This window comes from Pelmatolapia mariae, linkage group LG4 (genome assembly GCF_036321145.2).
Source record: "Pelmatolapia mariae isolate MD_Pm_ZW linkage group LG4, Pm_UMD_F_2, whole genome shotgun sequence".
Lineage (NCBI taxonomy): Eukaryota > Metazoa > Chordata > Actinopteri > Cichliformes > Cichlidae > Pelmatolapia > Pelmatolapia mariae.
In genome coordinates this window covers 22,604,561-22,624,802 of record NC_086230.1, presented here as the reverse complement: position 1 = coordinate 22,624,802, position 20,242 = coordinate 22,604,561, and the positions used below count along the sequence as shown (strand labels likewise).

Below are 20,242 nucleotides of genomic sequence, written 5' to 3'. Positions count from 1 at the left end.
TTTCAGGAATTCATGTTTTGCATTAAATTAATAAAAAGCATTGATTTAAAAAATGTGTTTTCTTGTCAGTAAATAAGAAACTGTGTCACTGTTTTGTTAGTAACATAAATTTAAGATGATTAACATGAACTCTTAAATTTTAGAGAGGGGCACATAGAGGGAAAAACACTCATAAGAACACCATTTTTAAATGTGTTGTTCCCATAGTTAAAACACAAGTATATTCTGAAAGACACGCTATGTATCTTTGTACACTAGAGAGCATCATTTAATAACTCTTTATGAGTAAGAGAGAGGGCAAGTGTCACTGGTTTAAAATGTTGGTTGTAGATTTGAACTAAAATCTTCACACTCAGTGAAGCATCACCTCTCAAATCCTCCCTCTCTTTTTGCCCAGGATGCACCTGCAGGTCTTAGTATCTCATTTATAACTAAATGTAAATGAAGAAGTATCAACTCTGTGTAAAATAAAATGGAACTGCTGTTTACTAGAAATGTTTCAGTTACTATCATCTGATTATTCACAGACAGCTGAAACCTGCTTCATTTTTGTCCAAACATAACTTTCTTTACTGTTAAGGAACATTAGAGGGAGTGCAGTTATACAACTAAACTAAACCTTTGCTGTCATATGCTCATTTGCTTTGAACATTTAAATCATTAAATACAACTAGTAGGTAAGTCTGTCTCATTCAGGATGTGGAGAGATGGACCAGCCCATAACGGAATAAACAAAGAAGAAAACAAAACTGTGATGATGATGATGTAACAGAATGAAAATCAGAAGACATCATCTTATATACACAATGGACAGGGGGGAAAAGCTTCATTCAAAGCTCCTCTTCCTTGTTAGATGTGTTAAATAGCTTCTCCAGCAGCTTCTCTCCAGTCAGTTCTTCGCCTGCACCAACATTATGCTGGTGACTCTCTGTGCTCTCATCACTACTCTAACATGTAAACACTCTGACTTCTATTGCACACATATATAAAGATGTCTGTGTGCTTCTCTTGACTCCATGTCTTCTTGTTGTTCGCAGGTGTGAGTGGTGTGACGGTGCTGACACAGAAACCTGTTCTATCAGTGAGGAAAGGAGAAACAGCCACCATGGACTGTAATCTGGGGACTATTACAGATGCTACTCGTTGGTATAAACAGATTCCAGGAGGAGTTCCTCAGTATGTGCTGAATATGTATCATAGCTGGGGTTCTCCAGACTATGGCTCTGGGTTCTCCTCTCCAAAATTCATGTCCACTCATCAGTCAACATCAGATTATCGTTTGATCATCAAAAATGTGGAGGAGGCAGACTCTGCAGTCTATTACTGTCAAACATGGGATGAATCTGCTGAGGAGCACGTATCACAGTGGTTTACACTGTGACAAAAACACCTCACTGATACTTCTGCTTTTACGTCTCATTAACATGCTGATAGACCCATTACACAAACAAAACTGTAAAAACATTACATGTGGATGAGTTGCCATTTTTGATTTCTTCATCACCAAAACTGTTAATTTCCAAATATGCAGTTCTCATTGACGCAACCACTCAAATTATTATATAAACCCAACTATCCCGCATACAAAAAAAAATAATTCTATGTTGCTACAAGTTTTTGTTTTTTTTTAATTATCAAAATTTAGCTACTAGAGATAGAGACTAAAGATAGCTACTACCTCAACTAAACAAATACTGTTACACATGGACATTCCATCATTCTGTCACGGCTGCGGCGGTAGACGTGTCGAGGTGTGAGAGAAAGGACCCAAGTGCATGACCGACGAAAGGCTCACTGTGAGTGAGCTTTATGTACATTGATGAGACATAAAAAGAAGCAGGGCAGGGACAAAACTAAGAAATACCGAAACTGCAAACTAAACATGACACAAAGGAACAAAACCCTGGGACCAGAAACCCGGAACATGAAACATAAAGACCTGAGACAGGGAACACGGAACATGAAGACAAGCAACAAGGAACATGGACACCCTTAATTTTTTTTAAAGTGGAGAGCCCCCACCTATAGATTGTTTTTTTCAATTCATTTAAAAAATTCATTAATAAAACTAAAAAAAAAGCAAGGTCCCAGAATATGCAATTCTTATTCAGCCACTAGACTTCAAGTTATCATCCACACCAAGCTATCTAACATACAACATATAATGTTATATTTTAAAGGTTGATAGACACTACATTAATACTACTATTCTCCAGCAGCAGTAAATGTGACCATAATGACATTAAACAACTCTTGTTCAGTGTTTCATTATAAAGTTGTTAGTTACCCATATGAAGCTAAAACAACTAAACGTTTGGATGAATAAATGAGGATAAGGACTTATTTTGGGGGGAATTTTTATAATTGATTAAGTAATTGGGAAACAGCTCTTATTTGGTTTATGAATGAAAGCCTGTGTCTTGTCTCCTCTTAATGAGCTTTACCCTATCCAGTGTCATTGTATAGTCTTGTAACCTTCCTCTTTTTATTAGTATTTTGTAACATGTAAGATATTCTCATCCCTTCTGTAATCCATATATTTGGATATCCCACTGATTATTTAGAAGTCACAACAAACACAAACTGATTTATCAAATATGATGCAGGGCGGAGAGGACTCCCCCATTTAGATAGAGGGGACAGAGGTGGAGAGAGTCAGATGGTTCAGGTTCTATCACGGGCCAGAAGGCTAGTATGAGGTATTGAACCCAGAAGCCAGGGGTGAAGCCGAAGGTCCTCCAACGTTGTGCACTTCTCCGGGACTTTAGTTAGGCATGCATTCAAGAAATTCAGGCAGTCTGGACAGGAAGAAAAGAGAAAAAACATGAAGATGATAGTTTCAGTGATCCAAGGCATCGGTGAATCATGAAGTGTGAAGTTTTCTTACCTGTGGACAGATGCTTTTTGATTTTCAATTCCTTTCTGAGGAACTTCATTGTATTAAAGTCCTGTGCATGAAGCGTCCGGACTTGTAGTAATTGCGCCTGTACCACTCGGGAGGGGTGTGAACAGCTGTACCTAATAAACAGACATGATTCCAACTTCATCTAAAGCAAAAGACACAAATTGTTATGTCTGTGAAGAGCAGGAGCAGAATATGTTACCATAGAAGACGGTTGTATTTTTTAACTACGATCGCTCCTTAACAAAACAGCTCAGTCCAAAGTCGATGGTGCGAACACGAGGCACATCTGAGCTGGTCTCAATCAGAATGTTCTCACCCTTGATGTCTCGGTGAAAGATGTGTTTGTCCTCAAGCTCCTTTGCAGCATCAACTGCAAACTCCATTTGTGGTTTTGTCCTGGTCCACGTTCCTTTTCTTTTTCTTAGGTGGCTCTTTGCTGTCTCCCGCGGCCTTCCTTTTGCCATTTCTCGTGCACACCTTTATGTTTTTACTGCAACCCTCTGAAATGTTCAAGCTACAGTCTGCAGATGTAGAAAACACCAAGAGCACATCAGCTTAATAGATGATAGAGACAAATATGTCCCAACCACTAAAATCTGAAAGCTAGCAACCATCTGGACACTTAATCTAGCGCTCACTCAACTAATTAGCTTACCTTTACCAGTGTCCAAGGAGGAAGACGCTTGCTCCTTGTCACTGCTCATATGGTCAAGAAGTTTAGAGCTCTTTCCTTGCTTGTGTGTCCTGTCCATCTTGCTGGGCTTTACGCTTCACACCTTTGACCACATGTGCATCTGGGCTGGTGGAAGGACCAGCCTGCTCAGCGACCCTCTTCCTTTTTATTGGGGTCTTGTATTCAGGACTGGCCTTTCTATTAGCCATCCTGCTCTTACAATCTATAAACGACAACAACACAGTGGTGAAAAAGAGTGCTCAACATCAGGACTGGAAGCATTTTGATAGCAAAGACTTTTAAATTGCAATTGGTGAAATTATGACAAGTTTGATCTTGGGATAAAAAACAGACCAAAGACCAATGCAAGTCGATACTAACCCTAACCCGCTCTTACCTGCTGGGACAAAACGGCAGGCCTCTCTTTGAGGCATCCGTCTGCAGGATGAAAGGGAGGGACAAGTTAGGAGTGTGTAACACTGGCTCCCTATAGAGAGCTTTTTTTACCTGCACAAACACTGTCCGCCACTGCTCCATCCACTGGACCACATTTGGGACACCCTTTCGGGTGAGATCAGTCAAGGGGCTGGTCAGGTCTGCAAACCTGGGCACAAACTGGCGACAGTACCCAGCCAGCCCCAGGAACCACCTGACCTCCTTTTTCGTCTTGGGATGTGGCAGGATGCAACGACTGCCACCTTCTCCGCCTGTGGACGCACCTGCCTGCCTCCCAAGTGGTACCCCAAATACTGTACCTCCCTCCGTCCAGCTGTACACTTCTTCGGGTTACCCTGTGCCGCACCTGCCTCAGTGACTAAAGGACCACAGCCACCCACTGCACATGCTCCACCCAGGTGTCACTGTGCATGATCACATCATCCAGGTAGTTAGCAGTGTGAGGACGCAGCACCTCGTGCATGAGGTGATCTGTTGGCTGTTTGACAACTACTCTTTCAAGAATATTTGATATGAAAGGAAGGTTGAAGATTGGCCTATAATTATCTAAGACCGCTGGGTCTTGAGATGGCTTTTTAAGTAAAGGTTTAACTACTGCCAACTTGAAGGGCTGTGGTACATAGCCGATTATTAGATTGATCATATTTAAGATTGACGCATTAATTAATGGCAGGACTTCTTTAAGCAGTTTTGTAGGAATGGGGCCTAAAAGTCACATTGATGGTTTGGAGGAAGTAATTACTGAAGTTAACACAGAAAAGTCCATTGGAGAAAAATACTCTAAATGAATATCAATGGTACTGAAAGTAGCTGTAGATAATGTTACATGTGTGAGATGATTATGAGTATGTTTTTTCTCTTATGGTTAAAATTTTAAGTGTGAAGAAGATCATGAAGTCATTACTAGTTAGTGTTAAAGGGATGGTTGGCTCAACGGTGCTCTGACTTTTTGTCAGCCTGGCTACAGTGCTGAAGAGAAACCTAGGGTTGTTCTTATTTTCTTCAATCAGTGACGAATAGTAAGATGTTCTGGCTTTCTGGCACTGGTGGCGCCAGTGTCCGGCAGCCTCGCCTCTGTCAGTGCGCCCCAGGGTGGATGTGGCTACAACGTAGCTTGCCATCACCAGTGTGTGGATGTGTGTGTGAATGGGTGAATGACTGGATATGTAAAGCGCTTTGGGGTTCTTAGGAACTAGTAAAGCGCTATATAAATACAGGCCATTTACCATTTTACTTTGTGGAGGGCTTTCTTATAAAGCAACAAACTATTTCTCCAGGCCAAATGACGATCTTCTAAATTTGTGACACGCCATTTCCTCTCCAGTTTACGAGTTATCTGCTTTAGGCTACATATTTAAGAATTATACCATGTTAATGTATCTGGTTTTGCTTCCCTTGTCTCGTTAGCCCTGATTTTTCCCAGCTTCCCATTCCCTGATTGCTCCCTCTGTGTATTTAAGCCCTGTGTTTTCTTTGGTCTGTGTCACAATCTCCATTATCCTAAGCCACCCGCCCGCCAAGCCGGCGGTGTTCCCAGTTTAGCCAGTATTCTGTTTTTGTCATTCAATAATAAATCTTTGGTTTAACTCTGCACTTTTTGGTCCATCATTCCTCCTATCCTGCCTGCACACAGCCTAAACATGACACTTTGGAATATAATTTAAAATAGCCAAATTTAAATATAACCAATCATATATATTTTTTAATTTATTTATTACTTTTTATTTAGCAAGCTTTAATTTTGATTAAACTGATCGTTTGTAAAAATGAAGGTGATAGCATCTCCGTCAACTCTCATGATGCAATTGCTGTGACAAATTTTGACATAATTATATCAGATTTATTTTTCGTTTATTTTAACTGCTGAATCTTAATGGTTTATCACAGGGTGGGAATTTCAAGTTGCAAACTTTTTTTGTTTTTACAAAACTGTTTTTATACATCACATGTGTAAGCAGGCCCATCTTATTTACAGATATTTAGTTATTTAATTAGATGATCCCACTGTTGTGCAAAGTCACCACAAAGTTTGACGTGTGCGAGAATAACTTGCTGTCAAAATGATTTTCTACAGAGCTAAAGCTGAAATTGTAAACTTTACGTTGCTTCAGAATATGCAAATCTAATTATAGTTTTTAAATACAATACAAGTTAAAAGTATAAAATATAACCAACCATGAAGGAAGAATGGTTATTAACCATTCCAAAATAAGAAAAAAAACTATATATACAAGACATATTATTATTGTTTTTAATATTAATAACACAGGCAAGCGAAATAAAAAAAAACAAACTCCAATGCTCCTCCTCCTGTTAGTTGTATTAAATAGCTCTTCCACCATCATCTCTCCACTCAGTTCTTAGACCACTCAGACAACATGCTGGTGACTCTCTGTGCTCTCATCACTGCTCTAACATGTAAAGAGTCTAAAATATACTGTAGAAAAGACTGTTAGATTTAAATGTCAGTGTGTTTCTCTTGACTCCATGTCTTCTTGTTGTTTGCAGGTGTGAGTGGTGTGACGGTGCTGACACAGAAACCTCCTGTTTTATCAGTAAGGAAAGGAGAGACAGCCACCATGGACTGTAACCTGGGGACTGTTACTAATGCTGTTGCTGTCTGGCATAAACAGATTCCAGGAGGAAGTCCTCAGCATGTGCTGCATTTTCATTATAGCTCTGGTTCTCCAACCTATGGCTCTGGGTTCTCCTCTCCAAAATTCACATCCACTCATCAGTCAATAACAGATTATCGTTTGATCATCAACAATGTGGAGGAGGGAGACTCTGCAGTCTATTACTGTCAGACATGGGACGGCTCTGCTAACAGTGGGGTATCACAGTGATTCACACTGTGACAAAAACCTCCTCACAGATACTTCTGCTTTTTGATGCTCTTTCACATGCTTTAAAAAAGACACATCCAAGAAACACACTGAAATCCCACCACCTTCAAATACTGTGTTATTTGTTTTGTTTTTTAAATTAATTTTAATATTCATCACTGAAAATATGAATAAAGCAAGCAGAGGAATATAGAGATATTATTCAGCCAAAACAAGTCAGAAGTGGACTAATACTGTGTATAACTAAAAGTTATCTATAAGTAATAGAAATTTAGTAAACATCAGTCTCAGCTCTTAAATAGTGATGACTATACATCAGGCCGAAATAAATATAAGAAAGGAAGAAAACGTGTGATGTGTGAGTATAAGGACATTTGCATTTAAACTACAACTGTTCTGAATTTGTTGAGACTTGTTCTACCTCATGTTCTCATAATCTTTACTGTTTATTCTTTTCACATAAGTCCTGCTCACATTTCAGCTAGAAAGAGATTGGTGTTAACACCTAAAATTGTCAATAATCAGTTATATAATATTTATTCCCTTTACAACAATATTTTCATGACTAATATGTCATGACAGCCATAAGTGTGTCAGTTGAACATGAGCCAGAAACATTTAATTGATGTTATTTGCATTATAAATGATTTTTTATTCTATGAATGAAAATCATTTTGTTGAATCTCCTCCTCCTTTGGTTTTCCTCTCCTCTGTGTCTTTATAAGTGTCAGTATCGCTTCACTTCTCACTACAGTCCTACTCACGTCTCAGCTGAACAGTAAAGATCATTTACACCTCACACTGACAACATGCTGTGGACCCTGTGCACTCTCATCACTGCTCTAACATGTAAGATCTTCTGTTTTAGGGTGTATATTTTTGGAGGTAAACTTTTCATTCATGTTTTTGTGTGTGTTTCCTGGCAGCTGTTGATGCAGTGATCGTGTTGACCCAAACACCTGCTGTCCACACAGTTTCTCCAGGTCAACAAGTTGTTCTCAGCTGCAACATAGAGAGATATGATGCGAATTCTGTTAGATGGTATAAACAAGTTCCTGGTGAGGCTCCTCAATATGTTCTAAGATTTCTTCATTCTAGCAGCTCACCCAGCTTTGGAACAGGATTCTCCTCAGACAGATTCAACTCTAAATCCTCATCAAATATTGATTACCAGTTCATTATCAAGCGAGCAGAGACAGGAGACTCTGCAGTGTATTACTGTCAGACATATGATGACTCTGCTTCTGCGCACGTATCACAGTGATTCAGGCTGTGACAAAAACCTCTTCAGTATTACTTCTGCTTTTAGAAACGCTTTCATATGCAGATAATATATATATCCAATGAACTAAGTGTAACCCACTATCTTCAGACTGTGTTTTTAAACACTGGAATGTTGTTGGTGTTTTTTTTATTCATTTAAGAAAAGTACTGAAAAATACATCTCATTCACTAACATTGGCCCAAATTATAATATGTAAAAACACATAAACCAAACTATCCAACATATGGTATTTTATGTTTTTGCAAGTTATTTTTAAATAATAAAAATTGTATAGACTACTCTCAGCTCTTTCATGGTTATAATTGTTTAATTGTTACATTCCACCTGCAGTAAATATGACAGTAACCAGATATCTGTCAGACAGAACGAATCAATAGAAATATACACTGGATTCATCAAAAACACATTTTTAAATGGAGAAGCAAATTTTCATTTCATATAGAGATGTGTTTATGATGTTTGTCTTAATTGTACACACATTTATATTTAATGTGTACATGTTCTGATTTTGACATGGTTACATATATAAATGTTGATGTTTTTGCTTTTGAAACTGTAATAACAATTTTTTTAACCTTTCTAGTTGGTTTTCCCTCATTTCCCTCATTAACAAGAAACTTGTGTTGCTGAAGTGTGCCAAGAACAAAGGTGCTGCTAAGAAAGATATCCATCCCTATCTGGGTGTTTATAATAGTTCAGACAGATTTAGTACCATATAATGAACCTTCATGTTAGACGTTTATAAGCCAGAAAGAAAATCTAGAAAATTGTAGACAAGAACACTAGAGATTTCATTCTTTTACCTTTTTTCAATAACATTATTTATGTAAGTCAGGTCTTTAAAATATGACCATGAACTAGTAACACTGAAGGTGTGATTTACTACACTAAGTGTAAATACAGTTGAGATTGAAATAACTCCATTATGGATACAGAGAGACTTCACTAAAACATAATTAGGTCACACATTATTATAATTACACATTAGTAAGCATTAGTAAGGTACTGGTAAAAATATCAGTCATTTACCAGTCAAAAGTTTTAGAACACCCCCATTTTTCCAGTTATTTATTGCAATTTAAGTCACTCAAGTCCAATGAATTGCTTGAAATGGTAGTGGTGAACTGCCAGAGGTTAAAAAAAAAGGTAAGGTTACCCAAAACTGAAAAATAATGTACATTTCAGAACTATACAAAAAGGCAAAGGCACAGGAAACACAGCAATGGATCAGTGGATGTTGATCAAGCCTTGAAAGCTGGTGCTACTAATTCCTACAGGTGTTCCAACCTTTCTGAATTACTTACAACCAGTGTTGGGAAGGTTACTTTTAAAATGTATTCCACTACAGATTACAGAATACATGCCTCAAAATGTATTTTGTAACGTATTCTGTTACGTTACTCAATGAGAGTAAAGTATTCTGAATACTTTGGATTACTTATTATATTATCATATTATCATGATGTTTACAACTCCATGAATGTACTATTGCTGTGTGATTTATTACTATTACTGAAGGTTACTCACCATTTTTGCACCGACCTCGTATAGAAAATTATTCCGCGCGTATCTAAAAGAGGTCCGCGGGACCTCTGGCTAATACGTCGGGTTCCGTGTCGGGCTAGTAACTGAAAACTAGCTTTACTTTGTTGTCTGCGTCAACTTTGCTAGCGAGAGACAGAAAGAGGTGTTGTTGCTCCAATGGAACTTATTATTTCGGAGGAAAACACGAACACGGTGTACAGTCGAGTCTTAATAGCTTACTTACAGATGGGCTCGTCAGGCACTCTTTTTGGCTGCTGTGGTTATTATGATATTTACATGCTTCCAGCTCCCATCTATGGAAGGCTGTTTCCGTCACCAATTTCAATTTATTAGCTCAAAATTTTGAATCAGAATCAGAATTAGAGAGACTTTATTTATCCCCAAGGGGCAATTAACATACGACAGAGCAGCATAACGTTGAAGATAAGGACAATAAGAACAGGCAATAAGAGTGAGATAATAAATACACAGAATATACAGTTTTAAAATTAAAGTGACTGAAAGGTGAATAAATAACTGTAAGTGACTAAAAGTGAATAAAGTGTCGGTAGTATAAAAAGAGTGTAGAGTAGTTTATGTTTCTTGTGTGGGAAATGGTCTTATCTGCTGGAGTTAAAAAGCAGAGTGGCTTTGGGGACCACGGTGGCTCTCCTCCTCTCAGTCCTGCAGGAAATGCAGCGGCGGCGGTGCCCAGAGGGGAGCCATTGAAAATACTTTGAGAAAAGTAACTCGAAATTTCGAGTTAGCTCTGCCAATCTACGTGTCATGGTTCTGGGTCATTTTGACCCAGCTTTTTCAGTTTCTTATATTTTGGTATTTTTCTGTATTATGATTTATGTTCTGATTCTTTAAGTTATTCTGTTTTCATTATTATTCTAGGTTTAGTTCATTGTCAAGTTTGCGTCTTTATGATTTGTTTCTCGTTTCCTGTTTTATTTTTATAGTCCCAGTCCTATGTCAGTGTATTCAGTTTTACTTCCCCCTGTCCCTTTAGCCCTAATTTCTCCCAGCTGTGTCTCCCTCCTGTTTCCTATTCCCTGATTACTCCACTGTGTATATAAGCCCTGTGTTTTCCGTTGCTCTCTGTTGTGTCATTAATGTCTGCTACCCTGTACGTGCTGTGTGTTTGTCGTGTTCCAGCTCCTCTGTTCTGAGTTTTGTTTTGTTTTGCTTTTGTGAGTTTTATTTTATGACAAGGGCCCTGTTTCAGAAAGCGGGTTTAGAAAACTCAGAGTTAAAAATGATACTCAGGGTTGAGTAACCCCGAACTGTCCAACTCGGAATATTCGGTTTCAGAACGCGGAGTCGCTTTAACCCCAAGTTAAGCGCGCGCACGAGGATACATAAAGCCCTGATTAGTGGAGCACAGATTAAGCGAGTCACCATGGAGACGGAGGGAAAGAAGGCGCGGTCAATGTATTTTACAGCGCTTGAGGCCGAAATTCTGATGGCAGCATATGCCGATAACATGCAAATTTTGCGGAAAAAAAGTAACACAGCCTCAGCTGCAAAAGAAAGGGAGCATGCATGGCAAAACATAGCCGACAGAGTCAATGCGTGAGTGTTAATTTAAACATTGATCTAGGGATTTCCACCCATTTAACACGTTATTTTATTATATTTCATTTTATTTTTTAGTTTATACATTTTATTTTGTGATGTGATGTGAGCGCAGGTGCAACCCAACAGGCTCCAAACGTTCCTGGCAGCAAGTAAAAATGAAATATAAAAATATAGTCCAAACAGGTAAGGCGTAATTGTATTGTGAGCCATAGTGCTTGGTCTGTTTGTCCTATGTAAATCAATTGCAGTTAGAGGGTACATTAATTTTCTTTCTGTAAGCACTTACTGAAATTATCTGAGCACATTACAAGTACATATTTGCTTACTCTGTATGCTCAAATGTGACCCGTTATAGCCAACAGAAAAAAAGCGAAGGCCCGAAAAACAGGTGGGGGTCCTCCACCACCACCACTCACAGAGGCTGAGCAGTTGGCCCTCAGCCAAAACAGTGGGCGCCCTGTGGCTGAAGGCTTCTCTGCGGGGACATCCTCTGAGTCAATAACCCCGCAAGACACAAGTGCCTACATAAGAGGTAAATTCAAAATAATACATGATGTGCATACATCCTTTCTTCACAGTCACCTTTGCAGTGCTACTCATTCATTTGATAAACTCTTTACCATAATGAATTATTTTGTAGTGAAGTTATTTTCCTACTGATTTTGCCTTCCCTCAGTCTTGGTTGTCTTTGAGAGCATAATGACAATGAAGTGTAAGGTGACTGGTATATGTTTGTTAATTGCCATTTGTTCCCTTGTAAGTTATAAGTGACCTGTATAAACCTCATATTCTATCAGTTGATGGTGATGGTGTACTGCGTCTGGTGCAGCCTCCTGTTGAGCCAGACCAACATGCAGTTGTGAGTACTCTTAATACTACACAGATTATATGAGTTTACAGTAGAACAGCAATGTTGTTAATTTCATTACTACAGGAAAATAATGAAGAAACATTGACAGCTGTTACAGAGGAGGAAGCAACAGAGACACTTTATGAGGTTTACATCTTACAATGGAAAATATAACAATTGAATAAAATGTGGTACTATAATAAAACCATGGACTTTCTATGTCTCTAACAGAGTGATGATGGAAATGCAGAGGAAGAGGGTCCAGCCACTTCTCCAACAAACCTTTCCTCAGTAAGATGTTCAGCACTGATTTACAACCAACCTAAGTAGGCATGTACTATGAATGTCAATGCTATTTTCTGTGTTTCAATAGCTCCCTGTAAAGCAGCTGTACAAGACCTATTTGATCAAGAAAGTAAAAAAAAATGTGACTTGGAAATGGAACACTTCAAGCAGCAGATCCAAAAGACCAAGATTGAGATTTTACTGCTGGAACATCAGTTAAGGGTGGGTGAAGTGGTCAGAGATGGACGAATTATTTCAGTGTTTGAACAACATAATAATATACTTATTAATACTTTGTGTACAGGAAATACAGGCGACCAATAAAGCAAGTTGAACCAAAAATCTGTTTATTCTTCTTTCAACATGTTGAGGTGATGGGTCAAAGGAAATGATTGTGACATACGGTGTCTCTGACTGCTCTTCCATCTTGTATGTCCGTGGGAGGGTCAGGATGTTCATGGTTTGGATCACTGCTGATGTTTGGTTCAGAAGGACAGTGTTCTCCTCTAATTGTGGCAATGTTGTGAAGAATCACACATGCCACAATAATGTCACATGCCCTTTCTGGGGTGACCCTGAGTCTTTGAAGGCACTGGAACCGGGCCTTAAGCATTCCAATAGTCATTTCAACTCTGGCTCTTGTCCTGCAATGAGCCAGATTATATCGCTGCTGTGGGCCCGGTTCAGGGTCAGGGTAAGGGGTAAGCAAATAGGGTAAACATGGATACCCCCTATCACCAAGCAAGTAGCCAGTGAACTCTCCTAAGACAGAAGGATACACTTCAGTTCAAATGTCCCTGTAGCAATTGGTCTTTATATATTTTAAAGTATTTTCAACTCACCATGTCCAAATTTTGTGCTCAGTGTACATTCACGAAAAATTCGTGAGTCATGAACAGAGCCTGGCCACTTGGCTTCCACATTTGTGATAATGTTGGCAGCATCACATATGATCTTCACAGTGCAGAGAACACAAATTAGCATCCATTACTATAATGAAATAATTTGTTAGTTTGAAATGCTACAGGGAACTATGTACCTGTACATTAATGCTGTGGAAAGACTTCCTGTTCACATAGTCTCCTTCATTTACTGAAGGAGCAATGATTGGAATGTGAGTGCCATCTATACAGCCAATCACGCCTGGGAACCCTGAAAATAAATGTAAAATTTAAGTAGTAGTTCAAGTATCACCACATCATGAATTAAGTTTTGTTCATCCTGATACCTGCAATTTTGTGGAATCCCTCTTTGATAAATCGTGTGGGTCTATGACCGGGGAACACCACAAATGAGTACAGGAGACGTTTCAGTGCAACTGTAACATTCCTGACTGCCCGACAGACGGTAGCCTTGGAAACGTGCTCAGCGTCACCAATATTATACAGAAAGCTCCCGTTTGCAAAAAAACGAAGTGCAATACAAATAATATGTACAGAACTGAGAGAATGTCCGCGATGTGTCACATGAGCAATATAAGGCCTGAGGATGTTATTCAAATATATTATAGATTGTGCTGAAAAACTAACGTTCACACAGAAAATCATCAGGAAATGATAAAATGTCCAAACGCGCTCTAATCACTCTCTCCCGGCGGAGAGCTCTGCGGAGAATTTGGGCTTCAACATCTACTGGCTCTTCAAGGAAGGGGCACGCCATGTCTGACACTTCCTACAGTCAGGTTTCTGACAAAGAGGCAGAGAAAGTCAGGGTTAGTTGAAGTAAACCTGCTAGGGGGCAGGTTAGCTTCACGGAGTGTGTCGTCATAGTAACTCACTCAGAATTAATCTAAACTCGCGTTGTGAAACCGAAAACCCAGCGTTTTCGTTAACTCAGGGTATACTTACTCAGAGTTTGCACTAAACCGGCTTTCTGAAACAGGGCCCTGAAGTGGTAAGCAATTTGTATTGCTATTCTTACTTGCAGGAGGAGAAACAGAGAGATGAGGGAATAGGCGATGGGGATCTGGGGTGAGCAGATGGAGTGTGATGGCAGGAGGGCAGGCAGGTGAGGCACACAGTGATTTCCAGAGTGGTGGCTTGATATCTTAAGTCTGAGAGTAGAGTGTGACCCAAAGGTTTGAGCCAAGGTGAATCCAGAAACTGCAGCACAACAAAGTTTAGTTAATGAATTAAATTGGGGGTGAATGAATGTCAGCGTGAGGCTTAAATAACTCTGGCTTGATTGCCTGCAATCGGCTCCAGGTGTGCAGGAACTGGAGGAGGTGGCCCTGCCCAGGGGCGGATCCCAGGTAGGTTCAGAAGCCTCATGGAAATTCCAGCCACCCACCGCGGACCATGACAAGTACATTCCCCTAACAAAACATACTTTGTTATTGATGACTGATAAATAAAAAGAAAAAAAAAAAGAATACAATACAGCTCTAGAATTGTGTTGAATGGGATTATTTTACAACAAACTAATGCCAATAAATTTAATTGTCATGGCGGGGTTATGCCGGTGTGTTTGTTCAATGGACCCAAGAGCAGACACAAAGGGACATGGAACTCAGGGGTAAACAAAAGGCGAGCATTTATTGTGGCTGATATCATGAATAACAAACTCAAACGAAGGCAAACAGGGGCGAGAGCTAAATGAAAACCTAAACTGGAAGAACTAAAATAACTGAGACAGAGATGAGACCGAGGAGCTATGAATCGACTAAGACAACTATAATAAATGTGAATACCTGCAGGGAGGTAACACAGATGATCCGACGAAGACTGAAAGGACACACACAGACTAAATACACAGAAGGGAGATTAGGGGAAGTGGAAACACTTGAGGAAACAGCTGACACAATAGATCAGGGGCGTCGAACTCCAGGTCTCGAGGGCCGGTGTCCTGCAGGTTTTAGATATCACCCTGGGTCAACATACCTGAATCAAATGATTAGTTCATTACCAGCCCTCTGGAGAACTTCAAGACATGTTGAGGAGGTCATTTAGCAATTTAAATCAGCTGTGTTGGATAAAGGACACATCTAAAACCTGCAGGACGCCGGCCCTCAAGGCCTGGAGTTCGACACCTGTGCAATAGACCATAATGACACCACAGGGTAAGAGTAAAATAACCACACAGAACATAGAAACAGGACTTTCAAAATAAACAGGAAACATGACGAGATGCAGACATGATACCAACCTGACAACATGAACACAGAAGGTTGAGTAAAGAATAAGCGGTGATGACACGAAAGGACCTAAAAACAAAGGACTAAAACAGCCACGTAGGCCTGAGAGGAATTAAGTAGATAAGCGAAAAATGAAACTAGATCACGAATAAATAGCAAAATACAATGAAACTCAAAACACTGGGTCACATGACCCAGGACCATGACATTAATAACAAAAGCACTAATTTGAAATTAATAAGATTTTGTACTTGGGTTTTCTCTTATTTCAACAGCAGTTAACAGTGTTACTAAAGTTAAAAAATAATTTTAAGTGATGAGAAACTGGTCCAACAGTTTTCTTTGAAATGAAAGAAAATGATTCACAGTAGCTGACATGTTATGCAGAAACCTGTAGAATTAAATCCTAGTCATATTTTATTTTGGAAAATTTTAAAAAGAAATTTAATGTTGGATTATTATTTCAATATATTTTTGCAGACTGTTTTTCATTACAAATATTGTGTTTATTCCATATTGACTCCTGTTGATTGATTTCTTTTGTTTTCATTGCTTAATTTCTAATTTCTCATTATCTCCTTTCCTTTGATTTTTCTTTTCTTTTTTTAAAATGTCCTTCATGTATTTTCAGGCTCCAGCCTCCCTCCTCCTGTCCTGACATTCTTCCCTCCATCCAGTGCTGAGCTCCAGTCCAACACAGCTTCTCTGGTCTGTCTGTCCAGTGTGTCTACACAAAACTATCAAGAAGTCAGAATGTCCCACTGAATAGTCGAGGATCAGAATGTGCATTTACAATATGCCTCTTTATGCTTCTGCTGTTTGCTAAGTCTGCATGTTCTGTCTACCTTATACACCACGTAAAGATCTAGAGAAACTTATTCATGTATTCATCACTTCAAGACTAGATCATTATAACTCCTAACTTGGGACTCCAATTTTCCCTCCTTCAGCGATTCCAATTACTACAAAATGCTGCAGCGAGGCTAATTAGAGTGATTTTCATCCGGTTCTGCATTAACATTATGTAATTATTTTATATCTGTAATTTATATATATTTCTTATATTGTATTTTTTTTTATCTGTGTTATGGTATTACTGAAAAGCACTTTGGTGTACTTTGGTCTTTAAATGTGTTATACAAATAAATTTGATTTAATTTGATATGATACATGTTAGAAATCAGAGTAAAGCAAAATGTTTAAGTCATGTGTTTATTTGCAGATATTCAAAGAAACTGCTATTTTTCATATATCAATAAAAGCATTGGATATACAACATTTGTTTTACTTTTTTAGCAAGCAAGAATACAGTTTCAAAGTAGCCACTAACATAAATTCCGAATGACTAACCTGAAATTGTTGCATTTTAGTAAGGTGAAGATATGAGAACATAATTAACGTGTAACCACATTTAACTGTTTTACTCTAACTCTAAAGAAATGCTCTGAATATGCATGTTTTTCCATATCTGTAGAATGGGGAGTAACTTTACACAATTCTGCTTGGCTACACAAAGGGAAAGGTGACACTGGTTTAAAACGTCGGTTGTATATTTGTAAATAAATCTTCACACTCAGTTAATGAAGCATCACATCTGCTCCTCCCTCTCTTCCTGTCCAGGATGCATCTGCAGGTCTCGGTATCTTTTATAACTTCATGCAAATGAAGTTATGTCAGCTCTCTGTAACATTAGATGGGACTTTCCTGGACTATAAAATGTGATTCATATTATTATGTTTTCAGGCTGCATTTGGTAAATTAAAATCAGTTTACCTCTTTGGTTTGGTCTATGATCTTCTAATAATAAACTAAACTAAATGGAGTCCAGCTCTGTAACTAATCTTTACTGCAGCTCTACTCTCAACTCTACTCTTATACAGTTCACCTGGTCTTCAGGAAGTTCCTGTATACTCTCTCCTCATGAGTATTGTCGTGCACCAGTAGGAACCCGGAGTCCACTGGACCAGAGACACACACTCCTCCGCTGTACTGGAGGAGTTGGAGTCCAGGTTTTTCTTCATGCTACCAGCTAAGACACTGAGTATAGCCAAATACAAAACTAGTGAAGAAACACTCAGAAAAAGTAAAAGGGGAAAATGCCAGTGACTTCCACGTGTAAAATCATTTGTTTTGATAGTGCTTTCATCATTGCCTGTGTTGTGCACCTGTTGTTGATTGCATTAAGACTAAAGCAGCTGAAATTGATTAACAATCTAACAAACCTCTGCTACTTGACTGATCAGACCAGAAGTTTAACTTACTTGATGCGATACTCTTAAAAAGTGTTTCTTTAATTTTTTTTGGAACAGCATATATTTTCTGTACTTCCCTTTCACTGGATGTTCTTAATGGCTTTTCATAGTTCAAGGTTCAAGGTTCTTTATTCGTCACATGCATAGTTATACAAGTATAACACACAGTGAAATGTAACCTGACACGCTCCTCGACTTGTGCAAAGTCGAGTAGTTTAAAACTTAAGCTGAAAACTTAATGTTGCTGCAAATAATGCTAATATCATTACTGTTATTTTCTAGACTTTCAGACTTATATGACATTTGTAGTTGCTGAACACTGTGTATTTTCAGGCTGCAGCCTCTGTGCTCCTGTGCTGATTAACAACCCCCTCTGCTACTTAACTGTAGCTAGAGCTGATCAGCTAATCAGGCTCTCCCTCTGTCAGGAGGTGACTTGGACTGGAGGAGAGAGCTATGCTGGGAGAAAAGCTGCAAAAGCATTTTGATCAAGTTAGTGTGAAAGTAGTCACTAACGTAACGTTTAGTGAGGTAAATATACAAGAACCTCAGGATCATCCAGAAATGTCAAAATGTCACATTAACAATATATAACAGTGTTCTGTAGACAGTGATAAAAATTTTCAATTTAGCTAAATTTACATCAAGGCTTATTTTTTGAATAAAACACAAGTTTAAGTATAAACTATATCCAACTATAATCCTGTCTCATTTTGGATGTGGGGAGAGTAACCATTCCAAAATTCAAAACGGCAATAAAACAAACAAATAAAAAGAAACTAATCAAGGGAAAAAAGAAGACGAAAACAACAAGAGATTACCACCATCAGTGTTTATGAAAATAAACAGGTTAGAGAAAGGGGAAAAAAAATCCAGTGCTCCTCCTCCTGTCAGTCTCTCTGAGTTTCAGTGACATATTTAATAGTTTACACCTCCTCTCCTCATCCTACAGAAGGAGTCAAATCTATTTCCAAGTTACAAGTCCATTCTCAACACACACTGACAACATGCTGGTGACTCTCTGTGCTCTCATCACTGCTCTAACATGTAAAGAGTCTACAATATACTGAAGAATAGATCTCATGTTAGATTTAAATATTAGTGTGTTTCTCTTGACTCTGTGTCTTCTTGTTTGCAGATGTGAGTGGTGTGACAGTGCTCACACAGAAACCTCCTGTTTTATCAGTGAGGAAAGGAGAGACAGCCACCATGGACTGTAACCTGGGGACTGTTACTAACAGTGTCTATTGGTATAAACAGATTCCAGGAGGAGTTCCTCAGTTTGTGGTGTATTTTCATTATAGTGAAGGTGGTCCAAGCTATAGCTCTGGGTTCTCCTCTCCAAAATTCACATCCACTCATCAGTCAACATCAGATTATCGTTTGATCATCAGCAATGTGGAGGAGGGAGACTCTGCAGTTTATTACTGTGAGACATGAGACAGCAATACTGCTGTATCACAGTGATTTACACTGTGACAAAAACCTCCCCACTGATACTTCTGCTTTTGATGCTCTTTTTTTCACATGCTGACAAAAGACCCATTCAACAAACTCAGTGTAAACTCACCACCTTCAAATAGTGTGTTTATTGTTATGTTTTATTTATTTTAATGTTCATCAATGAAAACCCACCAACTTTCGAGAGTGTTTTTATAAACACTGAATTACTCTTTTTGATACATTTTAGCAATCATCAAGGAATATGACGACCACCAACAACGCAAGTTGTCACATATGTACGTGTTTTTAAATAACAGCAATGTAATAAATGATTGTCTAAAATTCTGAAAACTGTTACATTCTGGCTGCCATAAGTCACATTAATCAACCTAAATAGATACTGTTAAAGTTGCACAATGTTTCATATGAAGTGAAAATGCAGCTAAATTAAATTTTATCTGTTGCTTGCTTCTCACTACAATGATTTTCACATCTCAGCTGAATAGTAAAGGATGTTTACACCTCACACTGACAACATGCTGGGGACTGTCTGCTCTCTCATCACTTCTCTAAAGTGTAAGACGTTCTTCTCATCTGTTTCATAGCCCATCTTTTTGGAGAAAGACATTTCACACATGTTTTTCTGTGTTTGTTGGCAGATGCTAATGCAGTGTTAGTGTTTATTCAGATACCTGCTGTCCACTCTAGGTAAAGAAGGTGTTCTGATCTGCAACACAGAGAAATGGTTGAATTATGTTAGATGGTCTAAACATTAGTTTATTTTTATTTTTATTTTATTCATATAGCACATTTAATTACAACAGCAAAGTTGATCAAATGCTGTATAAAAATAAAAAAATAACTAGTACCAAATAACTTATAATATTAGTACCAAATAAATATCAAATAACTCTCTTGCTGTATTAAAAGCCAATGAATACAAAAGTGTTTTAAGATGAGATTTAAAAGGATTGACAGCAGGAGCCTGTCTGATGTGTAAGGGTAG

The 20,242-nt window shown here is 38.5% G+C and overlaps 2 protein-coding genes and 1 long non-coding RNA gene across 3 annotated transcripts; 2 read left to right on the top strand and 1 right to left on the bottom strand.

The window, feature by feature from the left end:
- Window positions 1-6,412: 6,412 nt before the first annotated feature.
- On the top strand, window positions 6,413-19,233 carry LOC135932933 (uncharacterized). Its single transcript, XM_065470697.1, has 5 exons — window positions 6,413-6,452; window positions 6,543-6,863; window positions 10,334-10,348; window positions 16,149-16,262; window positions 18,932-19,233. The coding sequence occupies exons 1-5, from the start codon at window positions 6,413-6,415 to the stop codon at window positions 19,231-19,233; spliced, it is 792 nt and encodes a 263-aa protein (XP_065326769.1).
- LOC134625464 (uncharacterized) lies at window positions 12,204-12,538 on the top strand. Its single transcript, XR_010093729.1, has 3 exons — window positions 12,204-12,270; window positions 12,355-12,414; window positions 12,497-12,538. It is a non-coding gene; the product is annotated as an uncharacterized LOC134625464 (long non-coding RNA).
- LOC134626755 (putative nuclease HARBI1) lies at window positions 12,788-14,678 on the bottom strand. The gene is made up of 5 exons (XM_063472687.1): window positions 14,597-14,678; window positions 14,329-14,510; window positions 13,448-13,561; window positions 13,251-13,362; window positions 12,788-13,170 (listed from the first exon to the last, which is right to left on the bottom strand). The coding sequence occupies exons 1-5, from the start codon at window positions 14,676-14,678 to the stop codon at window positions 12,788-12,790; spliced, it is 873 nt and encodes a 290-aa protein (XP_063328757.1).
- Window positions 19,234-20,242: the final 1,009 nt, after the last annotated feature.

What these genes read in the sequence shown, in the direction of transcription:
- LOC135932933 (XM_065470697.1), top strand. Translation starts at nt 6,413, where the DNA reads ATGCTGGTGACTCTCTGTGCTCTCATCACTGCTCTAACAT. An exon ending in TCTCATCACTGCTCTAACAT is followed by an intron (nt 6,453 to 6,542) that starts GTAAAGAGTCTA and finishes TGTTGTTTGCAG; the next exon opens with GTGTGAGTGGTGTGACGGTG. An exon ending in TTCTCTGGTCTGTCTGTCCA is followed by an intron (nt 16,263 to 18,931) that starts GTGTGTCTACAC and finishes TCTTGTTTGCAG; the next exon opens with ATGTGAGTGGTGTGACAGTG.
- LOC134626755 (XM_063472687.1), bottom strand. Translation starts at nt 14,678, where the DNA reads ATGAGGCTTCTGAACCTACCTGGGATCCGCCCCTGGGCAGGGCCACCT. An exon ending in CTCTGTTTCTCCTCCTGCAA is followed by an intron (nt 13,562 to 14,328) that starts GTAAGAATAGCA and finishes CATTTATTTTCA; the next exon opens with GGGTTCCCAGGCGTGATTGG. An exon ending in GAGCACAAAATTTGGACATG is followed by an intron (nt 13,171 to 13,250) that starts GTGAGTTGAAAA and finishes CTTCTGTCTTAG; the next exon opens with GAGAGTTCACTGGCTACTTG.